Raw genomic sequence first — 18,150 nt, 5'->3', positions numbered from 1 at the left:
TTCGTTTTTTATTTTAACTTCCCTCCACCTAAAAGATTTCAGTTTGTTGTTTAACTGAGTTATACAGTTTATAGGTCACATTAAAAAGGTGGAAAAATTTCTGAAATGATTTGTCTTGGTCTCATTTTTTTTTTTTTTTACATCACAGAAATCTGACATTTTAACAGGGGTGTGTAGACTTCTTATATCCACTGCATTGAAAGCATAAATTTACAGCATTACACAGTACTGTGTTTAACAGCCCCCAGACTGACAATGCTGTTGTCTGCTGTGACTCCTGTTCTCATTCACCCAGAATTGCGTCTCACTAATACAGGAAGCAGGTCACTGGCCAGATCAACTGAAAACAGAGGGAAAAAAAACGGAAGCAGCCAACACATCTAATGATTGGCAAGCTGCAATACATTATATTTTTGGTTTAAGAAAACCGATGCAGCCACCACATCTAATGATTGTAATTGAGCAGACAAGGACTCACTGCTCAAGGTGGTGTAATTGCCTGATGACTCACACCGATGCATGCCCCGGCTCGCCTCCGTGAAAACTTGATAAAGGAAAAGGAATTGGCAGCACTCCAGGTTGAGTCAAAATCCAGGTTTATTGACTGGACATCCAAATTATGACAATCGTGACAAGGTAGACGCGTTTCACACACTGACTGTGTGCTTAATCATTACCAGCCAAGTAATGATTAAGCACACAGTCAGTGTGTGAAACGCGTCTACCTTGTCACGATTGTCATAATTTGGATGTCCAGTCAATAAACCTGGATTTTGACTCAACCTGGAGTGCTGCCAATTCCTTTATAATGATTGGTAAGCCACAATATAACGGAATTTTTGTAAAATCTTACCTGTAAAATTCCTTTCTCTGAGTCCTCCGACAGTCGCCGCCTCTTCATATTCGTCACATATGGGGTATTAGACTTTGCTCCGAAGGAGTAGCTAGGCAACAGAATATGTTAACATTAAAGCTTTTAACATATCCCACCCTCAAGGGGTGGTCCCCTCAATCAATACCCTCCTACTTCCTGCAACCATATCTCAGTTTTAGTGGAATAGCAGTAGAGTATACAACCAAACCCCAAAAGAGGGGCGGGGGCGGCGACTGTCGGAGGACTCCGAGAAAGGAATTTTACAGGTAAGATTTTACAAAAATTCCGTTTTCTCTTACGTCCTCCGACAGTCGCCGCCTCTTCATATTCGTCACATATGGGGACGTCCCAAAGCAGTGCAAACATGAGGGGTGGGAAACGCATCCGCGCCGAAAAGGCAACGCAGTCTCCGCATCAAAGAAAGGAACCTTACCAAAGGAAGGAAACCAGCTGGGCAACAGGAAAAAACAAGTGCTCAACAGGAGCAACAACCCAGGAAAAGACAAATAATCATGGGATAAAAAACTTATCCCAACAGCCAGAGGTCCCCAACAAGGGACCCTAGGGAATTGCCGCACTAAGAACCTTGCGGCCAAAGGAAGCATCCGCCGATGCCTGAACATCTACTTTGTAGAATTTTGTGAAAGTGTGTACAGTCGACCAAGTCGCCGCCTTACACACCTGGGCTACAGAAGCCCCATGACGACAGGCCCAAGACGTACTCAGAGATCTAGTAGAGTGCGCCTTCACAGGCACAGGGGGAACCTTCCCCTGCAAGGCATAGGCCTGTTCAATGGTCTGCCTGATCCATTTGGCGATGGTAGAGGCCGACGCCGCCATGCCCTTCCGAGGACCCTCTGGAAGAACAAACAAGGAATCCGTCTTTCGAAAAGACTCAGTCGATTTAAGGTAAACCCTTATCGCCCGAACAACATCCAGAGAGTGTAATCTCACCTCCTTTGGATGTTTAGGCTTCGCGCACAGCGAAGGCAAGACAATATCCTCATTAAGATGGAATTCCGAAACTCTTTTCGGAAGAAAAGAAGGATTAGGTCGCAAGACCACCTTATCCAAATGAACAACCAGATACGGAGACTTGCAGGATAAAGCTGCCAGCTCCGACACTCTGCGAGCCGAAGTGATCGCCACCAAAAAGGCGACCTTTTTGGACAACATAGACAACGAGATCTCCCTGATCTGTTCAAAAGGAGCACGTTGCAACACAGACAGAACGAGATTCAAGTCCCAAGGGGGCAAAGGATCCCTGCTAGGAGGAACCAGATGCCGCACACCCTGAACAAAAGTGCCAACCAAGGAGTTGGAAGCCACGGGACGTTGAAACAGAACGGCCAGCGCAGACACCTGACCCTTAATCGTAGCCAGCGCCAAACGCTGATCGACACCCGTTTGAAGGAAGGACAGCACTCGGAAAACCGAGTACGTGCGGGGTGAAAACCCCCTGGACTCACACCAGGCAAAATAGGCCTTCCAAGTACAGTAATAAACCTTCCCCGAGGAAGAATTCCTCGCGTTGATCAAAGTATGAACGACCTCCGGGGAGAGACCCTTCTCCTTCAGGACCTCGGTCTCAACAGCCAGGCCGTCAAAGCCAGAGACTGTAAAGCAGGATGGTATATCGGTCCTTGAGACAGGAGATCGTCTCGAAGAGGCAGACGCCACGGGGCGTCGACCGCCAGATTCACGAGGTCTGCGTACCAGGACCGGCGAGGCCAGTCCGGTGCCACAAGAATCACCGTGCTGCGTTCCGAGTGTAACCTGCGAAGGAACCTGGACAGCAACTGAATCGGTGGAAACGCGTACATCAGCCTGTACTGATGCCACGGGGCCACTAACGTGTCCGACGCGTCTGCCCGAGGGTCGCGCGTCCTTGCCACGAACCTTGTAGTTGAGACGAGACGCGAACAGGTCCACATCTGGAAGACCCCACTTCGCGCACAACATCTGGAAGACAGTCGGGTGGAGAGACCATTCCCCCTGATCCAGGGTCTGGCGACTCAAGATAGTCCGCCTGCCAGTTCTCCACCCCCGGAATGTGAACCGCCTGCCAGTTCTCCACCCCCGGAATGTGAACCGCCGTTATCGCCGGGACATGAGTCTCGGCCCAAGACAGAATGCCGGCCACTTCTCGAGCCGCTCGGGCACTCCTGGTGCCCCCTTGGTGGTTGATGTAGGCCACCGCCGTGGCATTGTCCGTCTGCACCCGAACCGGGCAGCCCTGCAGCCGGTCCGTCCAGCGATGAAGACAGATTTATCGCACGCAATTCCAGAATGTTGATCGGAAGGGAAGACTCCCTCTCCGACCAAGTTCCCTGGGCGGACAGAACGCCCAGAACACCACCCCAGCCCGACAGGCTGGCATCCGTGGTGATCACCGTCCACGAGATAGGACGAAACGACTTGCCCCCGGACACCATCGGGGATTGGAGCCACCACAGAAGGTCTCTTCTGGTGCGATGACTCAACGAGATTTGAAGATCCAGAGATTGAGGTCGCCCGTCCCACATGGACAGGATCTCCGCTTGGAGACCCCGCGTGTGAAACTGGGCGAAGGGAATCGCCTCGAAGGCCGAGACCATCAATCCCAGACATCTCATGCACGTCCGCAGAGACGAGTGCGGAACGTCCCTGAGGGACCTGACTTCCTCCTGAAGAGTTCTGAGTTTGTCTTCCGGCAGGAAGACCTTCGCCTGCACCGAGTCCAGAATCATTCCCAGGTAGGGAAGACGAACCGACGGACTCAGTGTCGACTTTGGAAAATTTATCGTCCAACCAAACTCCTGCAGAGTTTGCATCGTGACAGACAGGTCCTTCTCCAGACCCTGGCTGGTCGCAGACCGAACCAGAATGTCGTCCAGATACCCCAGGACAGAAATGCCCTGGGCCCTCAATAATGCCAGAACCGGTGCAAGCACCTTGGTGAAGACCCGCGGAGCCGAGACCAAAAGGCAACGCCACGAACTGGTAGTGATCCTCCGCAATGGCAAATCGAAGGTACCTCTGGTGACCCTCGAAAATGGGGATGTGAAGATACGCATCCTTCAAATCGATGGAGGCCATGAATTCCCCCGGAACCAGGGCAGCCACCACCGACCGCAGGGATTCCATGCGGAACTTGCGAACCCGCACAGAGCGGTTCAGAGCCTTCAAGTCCAGAATTGGACGAACCTTGCCCTCCTTTCTGGGCACGGTGAACAGATTGGAATAAAACCCCCGAAATCTGTCCCGATGAGGCACCGGAACTACCACTCCCTGAGCCCTCAGGTCCCGCACCGCCAGGTGCAGGTCCCGTAAACGCTCTGGAGACAGTTGAAGATTTGAGGGAAAAAATCTGCTCTCCGGCCGAGAGAGAAACTCGATCTTGTAACCAGATCGAACGATCTCCTGAACCCATCTGTCCCGCACGCGGGCCAACCAGGGCTGAAGAAAACCGAGCAAGCGTCCCCCCACCCCAAAACTGGGTGAGGGCGCCCCTTCAGGCCGCACTGTTATGGGCTGCGGATCCGGATTGACCGGACTTCTGTTTTCCAGACCAGGGCTTCTTCTGAGAGCCTTGACCTTTGAACGGTTTGCCCTTGTAGTGCGACCGAAAGGCACGAAAGGACCCCTGAGGGGGCCGAAAATTAGCATGCTTCTTCCCAGAAGCCCCCTTAGCCTTGGGGAAATGGGGCAAGAGACGGCTCTTACGTCCGGTGATCCCCTTAATCAACACATCCAAGGACTCCCCAAAAAGGCGAGACCCATCATAAGGCAGATTGGCTAAGGTCTTACGTGAAGACTGGTCCACCGACCAACATTTCAACCAAACCAGGCGGCGAGACAACACCGCCACGCTGTGTACACGTGCAGCCAACGGGACTAAGTCCAAGTCCGCATCACACAGATACATGACACCCTGGTGGATTTGATCCACCATATCCAGGGTCGCCGACGAGGCCGAATCGGCCACTAGGACGCGCCGAAGCATCTGCGTCCAACTTGCGACCGCCTGGGCCGCCATGAGAGAGGCAAACAGAGCCTTAAGCATAGAACCCGTAACAGAATAAGTATGACGGGCAAGAGACTCCAATCTCCTATCCGTGGCATCACGGAACACCGGGGAATCCTCTGCAGGAATCGCAGTGGATTTGTTTAAAACCGCAATTGCGTGATCCACTGGGGGTGGTAAACACCACCTGTCATCAGTGGAAGGCGAGAAAGGATAACGCAGCTTGAACCTACTTGGTACAGCAAAAGGTTTGCGCAGATTGCGCCATTGTTCCTTAACAGCGCACTGAAAATCATCATTGCAGGGAAAAACCTGCGGCGTCCTGCGTTTTCTCTGCGTCCTATAAGCCGCCAAGGCAGCGGGGGGACACACCTCATCCTGCAAACGCAGCGTTTGTTTTATGGAAGCAATCAATTCATCCATGATTGCAAGCTCTTCAGGCGAGCCAGGGGGAGAATTATCAACCCCTTCAACTTCAGCCTCCACCTCGGACCCCACTAGATCCAGGAAGGAGCGGGACCCCGATAAGGAGGCCCCCGCCATAACAACCCCATCACCTTCACCCTCAGAATCAGAGGAAAGAGCAACTCTGGGTCTTTTAGTAGATTGAGCAGCCACCAGCATCTGCACCTGAGCAGCAAGGCCAGCCACAATAGTGGCTAAATCCCCCCCTGGGGGGGGAAACAGCGGTCCCCTGGCTTTCCACCAAGGCGGTAGGAAATTTGCCCTCCTGAGAATCCATTGCCCCAACAACAAATGCCGGATAATAAAGGGTTAACTGCCCCTTTAACACGCGCGGCGAGCGCAGCCCACCGCACCACAACACAAGCACAATGAGACCCCCACAGGGACAATAAAACTGACACAGGCAATGGATAGGAAGGATAAAACCTGAGGAGACCCTCGCCGCTGCTGCTGCCTCGATCGGTGTTCCTGGAGAAGAGGAAGTGATGCTGCCAGGGCGCTCTAAGAAAGCCTATGGGAGGCTACAAGAAAATGGCCGCCATGCATGTAGAACATGCGGCCGGAGCGAGTGTAGGCAAAATGGCGCCGTTTGGCGCGGAAACCGCCGCTCCACAGTACAGTAATGCACACGTCTCCATATAAAAAAAACATGTCAGATCGCCGCAGCGATCGCTGTATAATGCCCAAACATGCCACAAAACATGCCCCACAGCACACAGCTTCTCACACTGACAAGGCTGACACACACAGTGTCACACAGCTCCCCCCCCCCCCCCCCCCCTTGCAGCCCACAGCATGCAGCCGAGAGATAGGGAGACAAACAGTGTGAATAGAGGCAGGTTACACAGTCCCAGACTGACACCCCCCCAGACAGACAGGTCCCCACATAAATACACTTACCTCACAGTGGCGTGGGGGACCCGCACAGGCGAACAAGCCGCTGCACATGAGGCAGGGAGAGTCGCATACAAGACGCACAGAATGGGGGTTAAGAAACCGCACAGCGTCCAGTGAGGTAGCCACCTCACCAATCTTCCCTGCACCGAACAGGGATGGGTCGTTCACTGTGCCAGGAGCGTTACCTGGCTGAACGCTCGATGGCAGGCTGGGAAGCCACTGACCCACGACCTGCGACCAGGGGGATCAGCCCGAGACCCAGCCCGCATGATCCTCTTCATCCGAAGAACTAACTAATGCTGACAAAAAGAACAGCTAAGTAAAAGGTAGAGAGAAAACTCAAACAAAAAAATCAAAAAAGAAGAAAGAGTCTGGGGCACAAAGCCCCAGCACAGAGAGAGCCAGCCACTCCTGACAAGCTAGACATTAAAACTGAGATATGGTTGCAGGAAGTAGGAGGGTATTGACTGAGGGGACCACCCCTTGAGGGTGGGATATGTTAAAAGCTTTAATGTTAACATATTCTGTTGCCTAGCTACTCCTTCGGAGCAAAGTCTAATACCCCATATGTGACGAATATGAAGAGGCGGCGACTGTCGGAGGACGTAAGAGAAATTATATTTTTGGTTTTAGGTTGAATACAACTTTAAACAAATTCAGTCCCTGTGAAGTACCGGTACGTCCCTGAACTGAGTGGTTATACCAGGATGATGGCAGCGGCTGCAGGCATCATCCCAGTATTTTTTTTTTTTTTTCAGCCGGCAGTCTGCTTTCTTGTAAAAGCAATGCTAGGAGCCTCAATAGCCACTGTGTGATGTTCATTTGCAGTAAAGTCACTGCCTATTACTATCACATAGGATATTTCCATTCTCTGTGATAATAATAGTGATCCCACTTTTTTTTTTTTTTTTTTTTTTTTTTTAGAGGGACAGTGTAAAAATAGAAAAAACTAAATAAACAAAAAAATGTTTAAAGCACCTCCCCCTGCTTGCACGCAAAGGTGAACATCTGTGTTGGTCACGTAAACAGCGATTACACCACACATCTGAGGTATCACCGTGAATGTCAGATTGAGAGCAAAAATTTAGCACCAGACTTTCTGTGTAAAGCCCCTTTCACCTTTGCAGACCATTCAGATCCGCCTGTCAGTTTTTCAGGCAGATCGGAACGGATGCCCCATGCATCTATGGGGCATCGGATGTCAGCGGAGACATGTCCGCTGACATCTGATCCGATCCTGTCCGTCAAATCCGGACGGATGGAAACCCTATTTTCCATCCATCTGGCAGATCAGATGAGGACAGGCGGTCCGTTCTCATCCGATTCCCCCATAGAGGACAGTGGGGACCCGACAGCTGTCTCCGCACACATAGAGACAGAGCTGCCATCCGCCTGCTCAGCGGGGGATCGATCCCCACTGAGATAAACCGAGTCCGCCGACGGAGCGGATAGTGTGAAAAGGGCCTTACTCTATAGTGGTAACCTGTAAAAGGCTTTTAAAGAGTTGCCTATAGATAAATAAGTGTACGTAGTTTGTCGCTGTTGCAACATGTGCGCAATAGATTTGGTATCTATTTACTCGGCGTAACAACTTTTATATTTTACCAAACAATTGGGTATTAAACAGCCAGTTTCCTATTATTACACAGGATTTATATAGCGCCAACAGTTTGCGCAGCGCTTTACAATGTGGGGGAAGACAATACAGTTACAGTACAATTCAATACAGGAGGAATCAGAGGGCCCTGCTCATTAGAGCTTACAATCTAGAAGTTTCCTACTGAATATCCGTGAGCCACGCTGCGCTTTCTGAATGGTCCTGCTGTCTTCTGGGACCTGTGTGACCAAGGAGGCTGCGGGGGAAGGAGGAGGGGCCAGAGATACTCAAAGATCGCCACGGTGATCTTACCCGGAAGTGGGAGCGGGTACCTGTCAAAATGGGGAGGCGGATGTCAGCAAACATGTGCACACTGTCACCCGCTGGAATCCTATCCTGTTCCCAAAAAACAGGTGGATCGGGATACGAGCGCCATCTGTCCGGCGGATCTGATAGCAATCCGTTGGAAATGGACATGCAGTCCGTTTCCATCCAACCGCCCCATAGAGAGCAGCAGGCTGTGTCAGTGTTCGCTCTACATAGCGAAGCAGACACAGACCTGTCATCCTTGATCAGCGGAGAGATCCCCCGCTGAGCAGGCGGATCTGTTTGGACGGATTCCGCCCTGTGTAAAAGGGGCTTTCGGCATGCAAGCAGTTCAGTGTTTTCACTCACAGCCAGGATTCTCCAAAGCCATCCTATCGCTGGAGGCTTCTCACCAGAAGGGATGAGAACAGGTTTGGACTGAACCCACAAGGGAGCCGTCACTACTGCCAAAGCAGCACCCAATCAGCTGTGACCAAGGCATTCCCTGCCCACAGCCACATGTAACAAAGGGGTGGGGAGGCTCATGGCATCATTAATCAACACAGGGTGGGGAATGCCATGGTCTGAGCACATTTTATATTGTCCTGCTCCTCACTACTCACGTGTGGCCAGACACACTTCTATTTTATGTGCCAATTCAATCAAAATGGTTGAATCGGAAAACCGTAATAATATCCCTCCTGATCAATTTTGACTTGGTTTAGATCAGATTTGATCATAATGAGCCAATCAGCCAGGGTGGAAAATGAACTGATTAAGCAGCCCTGCAATATTTTGGTCATGAACAATCGTATTTCGATCAATCACATTATTAGATAGCATGGTGGAAACAAAGATGCGATCGATAACTTATAATTATAAAGAGAAGCTTCAGTCTAGGCAAAAAAATTAAAGTTAGAAGCTGCAAATACTGTAGCTGCCGACTTTTACTTTAAGGACACTTACCTGTCCAGGGATCCAGTAACGTCGGCTCCAGGTGCAGGCATCGGCATCTTCACTAAGGGAAACCAGCAGTGAAGCCTTCAGGCTTCACAGACAGTTTCCTACTGCATGTGCGCGAGTCACGCTGCGCTTTCTGAATGGTCCTGCTGTCTTCTGGGACCTGTGTGTCCAAGGAGGCAGCGGGGGAAGGAGGAGGGGCCGGACATACTTTAAGATCACCGCGGCGATCTTACCCGGAAGTTGGAGAAGGTACCTGTCAAAACCAGGTACCCACTTTCCCCTCCTCACCAAAACGTGGCAGTGGAGGGGAGGGTGCGGACAAGCAGAGCTTCCCCTTTTGTGTGGAGTTACCTACATATCTTGCGGTGATATTCTAGCTTACACCTAACTAGTCTTAAAGCAAAACTAAACCCATCGATTTAATGGTTTAAAAAAACAGCTGGGAATGCTAACTGTCATATTTGCTTTTGCCCTCAACTAAACCATGACAGTTGCAGATGATACAGAGGCTAAGAACCTCCTTGGCTGAAAAAGAGGGTTTAGCTCCAATTTAAAACTGGCTAGTCCCCCCCAAAACACCTATGCTGAAAAACCTGTGTAAGAAAGATGTATATACTTACCTATTTTCAGGGCCGTTTTTTCCAATGGGCACGCCCGGCGGCCCCACTTGCCAGGGGGCCCCACACACAGGGTGGCAATTACACTGTTTCCTCCCCCCCCCCCCAGGCCAGATTAGTTTATCTGGTGGTCTAGGGCCCCCCCACCCCGTTGTCCGCCGGTGGCTCAGAGTCTCCAATGCACACTGGTTGCTAGGAAGGCCAGCCGATTGGCATCTAGCAACCAGCGACGTTCTGAGAGGACCCATCATGCACAGCGGAGGAGGATCCTCCTCGTCGGCTCGTCCTCTCCTCCATGCCTAGAAGAATGGCTCCACCCACCTTTTCCCTTCATGCGCTGTGCAGCCATTGTAAAAAGGTAATCAGACTGCTGCAGGCTGCTTGATTTATTTTTTCTCACTCTCTCTCCATTGATTGTCTGTGCCATCCTTTTCCTGCCCTATATATCCTCTGTGTGTGTGCCATGTTCATCCTCTGTGTGTAACATCCTCTGTGTGTAACACCCTCTGTGTGCCATCCTCTGTGTGTGTGCCACCCTCCGTGTGCCATCCTCATCCTCTGTGTGTGTGCCATCCCTTTTGTGTGTGCGCCATCCTCTGTGTGCCATGTTCATCCTCTGTGTGACATTCTCTGTGTGACATGTACATCCTATGTGTGCCATCCTGTGTGCCATGTACATCCTCTGTGTGCCATCCTGTGTGCCATGTACATCCCCTGTGTGCCATGTACATCCCCTGTGTGCCATCCTATATTTGCCATGTACATCCTCTGTCTGTGCCATCCTTTACCTGCCATGTACATCCTCTGTGTGCCATTCTATACTTGCCATATACATCCTCTGTCTGTGCCATCCTTTACCTGCCATGTACATCCTCTGTATGCCATCATCTATGTGCCATCCTATATCTTCCCTGTACATCCTCTGTGTGCCATCCTATATTTGTCCTGTACATCCTCTGTGCCATCCTATACCTGCCATGTACATCCTCTGTCTGTGCTATCCTATACCTGCCATGTACATCCTCTGTGTGATATCCTATATCAGTCCTGTACATCCTTATATTGTCCAAACGTTGTGTTAATGTTTAAACACTGATTTTGTTGGAGGGACCAATGAATATCGCCTTATCGATAATTTGCATTTTTATTCTCGTGGGTGATTGTGTAGGCGGGGCCCCAGTGCACTGTATTGCCTGGGGGCCTATAAGACTCTTAAGATAGCACTGCCTATTTTCAGACCGCTCTCATCCACTCACGTGCTCCGGATCCCCTGTATCAGTCAGTGCAGGGGAAGGAGGGGACACTAACAACAGATAGACCATTGATGCCTATGGGTGATGTCACCGCTCCAGCTATTACCAGTTTTGCCATCGAAGTGCTCTCTCCGCTGCAGCCGCCTCTGGCTGATACATGGGACCACACATGACCGAGCAGCCTAAAAATAAATAAGTATATAAATCTTTCTTACACAGGTTAGTTAGCATAGGTGTTAGGGAAGGGGGGGGGGGGGGACAGTTTTAAGGTTGTTGGGATGCAAGCTGGCATTCTACTTTAAACTATTGATCGAAGTCCACTTCTCTGTGTATGGAGTATATGGATTAAAAGGGTTGTTGGCTATGGAAGTATTGTTCTTATTGATAAAGAATGATCAAACGAGAAACTGATTATTTATTGAACAGACTATAGCCACCATTAGGCTAAAAGCAAACGGTCGATTCTGCTGCTAGAGACAAATTGCCATCAGCAGGATCACTAAAGGCTTTAGGTATTAGGAGGGAAGAGAGGGAAGTTTAAAAAAGAAGTATGGCCAAAGCTTTCTTTGCACTCCTGTGACCCAGATTCATCTGAAAGCAGGCTAAAGTCAATGACATCACAGAGCCGGTCCAGGCTCTGCAGAGTGGTCAACAAAATTGTCAGGATCCACCCAGATGCTTGGATAGGCCAGCCACTTCTGCCCCTTTCACAATTCGGTGCTCCACTGAGCTCTGGAGGGGCCAAGCACACAGCCAGTGACTGACAGTTACCACTCTGTGTTCAGATCGAACCTGAGAACTGAGCAATCAGTGGTCTTTGATTGCTCAGTTTTCGGTTTAGAGCCAGCAGGGGACAGCTGCAGCATTGGATTTATGCTGCATCCACCTAAGTGTGTGTGTGTGTGTGTGTGTGTTATTTTGAAATCACAAATTCCTGTTTTAAAGTGGATGTAAACCCTCATATATACCCAGTGAAGTGAACAGCCTCAGATGATACAAAGAGATGAGAAAAATCTCCCTACATAAGTTTTAGGCTGGATACACACTATACAACTTTTGTTGTCAGATTTCCTTTAGATTTACCTTTTCTATGTAGTGCAAGGGCCTGCCCGATTGCATACAAATTGAAAGTGTTTAGGTATGACCTCATATTATATGGTTTTGGTTAATCTAAAGGAAAAAATCTAAAGAAAATTGTATAATGTGTAAGGCCCTTGAGGCTCCGTTCACATCTAGGCGTTTTGGGGGCGTTTTTCTGCTCTAGGATCAGCTCTCAAAACGCCCAACAAGACAAATCCTATTCATTTCAATGGCCCCTGTTCACATCTGAGCGTTTTGACGCTGTATACAAAACGCCCAACGCTCAAAAAAGTACATGAGCTTCTTTTTGGGCAGATTACAGGCGTTTTCCATTGATCTCTATTCAATCTAAAAACGCCTGCACAAAAATCGCGGTAAAATCGCGGTAAAAAACGCCGCAAAAATCGCGGTAAAATCGCGGTAAAAAACGCGCGAAAAACGCTACGCTCAGGTGTGAATGTAGCCTAACACGTATATCTGCTGTCTTCAGCTTTCTATAGTCTTTAGAAAGTACAGATTAGGTAACAATTTTTTCTGTTTCATCAGGGGGAGGGGAGTCTACACATACACTGTGTGAGCTGATTGGAGGAAAGGCACACACCCCCCACCTCCACATAGGCAGAGGAACGAAGAAACTTGCAGAGCTGTGCTGCGAATAGACAAGCTCTGCTCTTATCTAGCTTTAAGTTCCTCAACACAAATTTTCTTCTGCTTTTAGCTTGTGTTTCAGAGAACTTGTCAGGCGATATCATGCTGATGACAGAGGAATGGAGCAGCATAAAGACACTTAGGGCTTTGGAGAGAAATAGGTAAACACTACAGATATATTCCCCCAGGTCAGATTTCATTAATGGGGTTTACATCCACTTTAAAGCTAGTTAGGTGCAAGCTTGAATTCCACTTCAAATGTTAATTAGAGCTACACGATTAATCGTTAAAAAAAATGCGATCGATTCAACATCCCCCCCCCTCCCCCCTCACAATCCTAATCTGGCATTTCCACGATTCAGTGCAGAGCCGTTTGCTCACTAACCGCTGTCACAAAAAAAAAAAAAAAAAAAGCCCCAGGCAAATGTTTATCAACATTGCCCAGTGCTTAAAGAGGTTGTAAACCCTTTTTTTTCTTTTTTACCCTGAAAGACAAACACATAATGAGCTAGTATGCATTGCATACTAGCTCATTATGAGATACTTACCTTAGAACGAGCCCCCGCCGTGCCGCCCGCTTACCTGTATGACGGGCGACATGTCCAGTCGCCCGTCTTCCGGGATCGCGGCATCCGGCCATCTGATTGGCCGGAGCCGCGGTGACGTCACTCCCGCGCACGCGGGAGCCGACGGTCACGGCACGAGTGGCCGTTCCTTCAGAGCGCATGCACCAGTGACATCACTGGATGCATCGAAGGTAAATACCGTATTTTCTGGCATATAAGACGACCCCCCCTAATACTTATACTTTACCTTGGAGATATTATACTCGGCATATAAGGCAACCCCCCATTTTTGGGGGATTTTTTTTAAGGTTCAAAAGTAGTCTTATACGCCAGAAAATACAGTATCTCCTAAACAGTACATGTTTAGGAGATATTTACAGTACCTATAGGTAAGCCTTATCATAGGCTTACCTATAGGTACAACTTGCAGAGGAGGGTTTACTTCCTCTTTAATTTCAAACATGTTTTACAATGTATCATTTGGTTCTTTTAGATCAAAGGGTTGAACTTCGGTCTGTAAATTAGGTCAGTTTAACCGTTTAAAGCGGAGTTCCAACCATTTTTTCATGATCATTGCAGGACAATGCCCACCCGCAGAACAGTATGTAATGGCAATCTTTTTTTTTTTTTATTGCTAAATCCCTAATTTTTCTCTCTGCGGTTTGCACTTTCTGTCCCAGCCACCTAGGCGGTTTCGTCATTAGGCGATTCCCTAGGACTTCTGGGATACCGGCATCATCTATCCCAGAAGTCCTAGGGACAACAATGAAATCTTGCGGTATATAGAGACAAGAAGTTCTGTGTTGATTGACAGATTGAATGGGGCTGGAAATTCTGCCAATGCCGACACTTTTATAGCAACGTGTAAGCAAAACACCACGCCACGTATTGTCATTACTGCGCAGGCACGAGCCGGCCGCTCAGAATCCCGAAGCAAACGGGCTTCAGATGCCCATATTACCAATGGTCACTGCCTCCCTTCTGGGAAGAAGAATGTTTACACTAGGGATGCACCGAAATGAAAATTTTGGGCCGAAACCGAAACCGAAAATGCAGGATGCCCTTGGCCGAAAACCGAAAATGACTTTTTCCCCCAAAAAAATTTGAAATGGATAGAACAGGGACATAAACCAAAAACAGGCAGCGACGTACACCTACACCTGTCGCTGCCACCCTGTCACAGTATATGTACTGTGATGGGTTGGCAAGAGGTTAATTTAATTACCAATGGTATTTGTATTATGAGGCATGAGGGGTTAATGTATTGTCACTGCTGGTCACTCATCTATTAGTGACTGACCAGTGGCAGGTAATTAACCCCTTTGTGCTGCATTAGTGAAACCAGTGTTAATTAACACTGACACTGGTTGCACTAATGCAGCACAAAAGGGGTTAATTAACTGCCACTGGTCAGTCACTAATAGATGAGTGACCAGCAGTGACAATACATTAACCCCTCATGCCTCATAATACTAATAGCATTGGTAAGCTGCCTCAGCTCCCCTCCCCCCTCCCCCACTGCCTCAGCGTCCTCCTCCTCGGGTGTCCTCTCCTGCATTCAAAAGTCCCGCCTCTGGCCGGCGGCACCGCCTCTCAATGATGTCCCTACTACTCTGTGCATTATGAATGGACATACTAGGCGGGGGGCGGGGCGAGCGGCCGCTATAGAGAGAACTATTGTGATCCTTCACTGTCAGCTCCTCACGTCTATGTATGAATGAGAACTGAACTGAGCTGACACCGGGCGGGGGGGCGGGCGGAGCGGCCGCTATTAGCTGTGACTATGTGAGAGCTTCTCTTCCTTGTCAGCGGAGATACGTGCCTGTCAGGGAAGTGAAGCTCTCACATAGTCACAGCTAATAGCGGCCGCTCCGCCCGCACCCCCGCCCGGTGTCAGCTCAGTTCAGTTCTCATTCATACATAGACGTGAGGAGCTGACAGTGAAGGATCACAATAGTTCTCTCTATAGCGGCCGCTCGCCCCGCCCCCCGCCTAGTATGTCCATTCATAATGCACAGAGTAGTAGGGACATTATTAAGAGGCGGACGGCCGGCCAGAGGCGGGACTTTTGAAACCTGCCCTGCGCTGCGCTGCGCCCTCCTCCTTCCCCACGGCGGCCATTTTTATTTTCGGCACTGTTAACCCATTATCGGCCGAAATGAGAGAGGCTCATTTTCGGCCGATAATTTCGGTGGCCGAAATTTCGGTGCATCCCTAGACTTTACACTTACAGCAGTAACCTAATTTTATAGTACAACTAACAAGAATCTGGGGGGTGCTTTTTGAAAAAAGTTGTCAAGGAGGCTGGAACTCTGCTTTCACATGAGCGATCCGATCAGATCCACCTGTCAGTTTTTTAGGCTGATCTGATCGGATGCCCCATGCATCCCTATGGGGCAGCGGGTGTCAGCGGAGACATGTCCGCTGACACCTGCATCCGATCCTGTCCGTGAAATCTGGACGGATGGAAACCCTATTTTCCACCCGTCCAGGGGATCGCCTGTCCACTCTCATCCTATTCCCCCATAGAGATGCATGGGGCTCAGACATCTCCCTCTCCGCACACAGAGCGGGGAGGGAGCTGTCACCTTCCTGCTCAGCGGGGATCCGTGTTTACGATCCCCTGCTGAGCAGCACAGATCCACCTATGGAGGCGGACCGTGTGAAAGAGCCCTAAGCCTTTCTTTGACATTTGTTGCTTACAAGTTAAAAATCATTTTGAGTTTTTTAGCAAAGACCCTAGAGAATAAAATGGCGATCATTGCAATATTTTGTCACACTGTATTTGAGCAGTGATCTTTCAAATGCAATTTTTAGGGGGGAAAAAAAAAATACACTTTAACGAATATAAAAATAACTAAACCGTAAAGTTAGCCCAATTTTTTTGTATATTGTGAAAGATGATGTTACACCGAAAATCGTGACCTTTATTCTAAGCCAAAAATTTGCGATTCTCATTTTATCCAAAATCACGCAGCTCTACTATTGATCAAAATAAACGTCTTTGTGTGTGGCATATTGATTGAATGGGTCGTCGACTATAGATGGAAGATTGCTACCAAAAAAGACTGATCAGAAAATAAATCCATAATTTATCAGGTCGTTTATGGCTGCCATAAAGCCCCTTTCATACCGAGCGGATCCGTTTTCACGGACTCCGCATGCTCAATGGGGATCGCTCTGTTGAGCAGGCGAATGACAGGTCCGTCTCCGCTCACTGTAGGGAGACGGACCTGTTAGTCCTTCTCTCCTGTCTAGGGAGATCAGATGAAAACGGACAGCCTGTCTGTTTTTATCTGATCCCGCCTGCTGCGCGGATGGCGAACGTATCGCCATCTGTCTGTTTTTGGCGGATGGTGTCGGAACGGATGCCAGCGGACAAGTCCGCCTCCCCGTAGTGTAAAATGGGCGGCCCGATCAGGTCCACCTGAAAAACATACCGGCGGATCTTATTGGTCCGACCGCGTGAACTGGGCTTTCGTGTGATGTCATATAGGAGATTCTGATGCCAGAGATAAACCGCCAGTGGCAGGATTGCTAAAGAGGCTACCTATGGAATTGCTTCTTCTGTAACCTGGTTCGGCAAGATATCGCTGGCCTGAATGCTGCTGTATCTCCGTCGCTAGCGATGGATGGAAGCGACATCTTGCTGCTTCAGCTACAGACGAAGCAATTCCATAAAGATATATAGCCTCTTGGAGATGCTATGAGAATCCTTAGCAGTAATTACCTGGCTGACTTCAGCATCATAGCACAGGTGACCCTAAACAAACCCAACAAGTAGGCCCTCGCACCATTACTTTTAGCAGACCCCAATGACAATGTAGTTGGACGGCCACCTTGTGCCCCCTCATCAGCCCCTGTATCACACACTGGTCACAGTCATTACCTGATTTGATTGGCAGCTCCCGCAGGGGGGCGTCAGCATCGCTCAGGTCCAGACTGGCGGGGGGGTAGCCCACCATGACTCGCTGTGCGGGCCCGGAGATGCCGCTCACCCCCGCTATAAGCTCCTGCAGCTCCCGGACACTGGACACCTCTGTCAGCCCCTGCAGTAAGTGTGTCCCCTGCCGGGTTTTACAACGGAGCCGCATCATTGTAGCTGCTAAGACCGGTAACGGTGACCGACTACACAATAACTGGGGGAAGCCGGGTAGGCACGCTGAATGACAAATCTCGCGAGAGTTCGTGGTAATGAGCGATACGCCATCTTGGTACACCCTTCTTTCAGGTGTCTTTTCTCAGTCACCAGTGAAATGTTTTCTAGTGCGGAGGGGGAAGGGCTACCATCTAATTGCTTTTGTGGTTGCTATGGGTTAATGTAACCACTTTAGCTCCAGAAGGTTTTACCCCCTTAATGACTAGACCATGCATTTCTTGCTTAAAGCGGTATTATACTGCTTTTTTCCACTTTTAACTACAGGTAAGCATATAAGGCTTACCTGTAGGTACAATTAATTTTTCCTAAACCTGCACGGTTTAGGAGATATTTGCAGTGCATGCAGCCGCTCACGCGAGTGGTGCATGCGCTCTGAAGGTCCGGGGGGACCTTCAGTTTTCCTTGCTGGGAGCTTGCCGGAAAATCACTCCCGCGTGCATGCGCGGGAGTGACGTCATCGCGGCTCCGGCCAATCACAGCGCCGGAGCCGCCGAACCCGGAAGAGACGCCGAGGGATCATGTCAGCTCCCACAGCAGTGTCCGGGGGTCCGTGTCGGGACTTTGTTCTAAGGTAAGTAATACATAATGAGCTAGTATGCAATGCATACTAGCTCATTATGCCTTTGTCTTTCAGGTTTTTTTTTTTGTTTTGTTTTTTTCGGGTTTACATCTGCTTTAATGACTACTAGACCATGCATTGCTTGCTAAAACTGACAGTT

The 18,150-nt window shown here is 49.4% G+C and overlaps 1 protein-coding gene across 1 annotated transcript in view; it reads right to left on the bottom strand.

Annotated features, from left to right (window-relative positions):
- The window catches only part of YOD1 (YOD1 deubiquitinase), a 30,111-nt gene extending 12,686 nt beyond the window's left edge, over positions 1–17,425 (bottom strand). The window contains exon 1 of the mRNA XM_082247828.1: positions 17,162–17,425. Within this exon, the coding sequence (XP_082103954.1) occupies positions 17,162–17,369 (208 nt within the window). The 5' untranslated portion in view covers positions 17,370–17,425. The remainder of the gene's footprint in view (positions 1–17,161) is intronic.
- Between the last annotated feature and the right edge of the window lie 725 nt (positions 17,426–18,150).

Source organism: Pelophylax lessonae (genome assembly GCF_965119305.1).
Source record: "Pelophylax lessonae genome assembly, chromosome: 2".
In the NCBI taxonomy this organism is placed as follows: domain Eukaryota; kingdom Metazoa; phylum Chordata; class Amphibia; order Anura; family Ranidae; genus Pelophylax; species Pelophylax lessonae.
The sequence above is the reverse complement of the archived record's forward strand: the minus strand, read 5'-3'. Positions and strand labels throughout refer to the sequence as shown.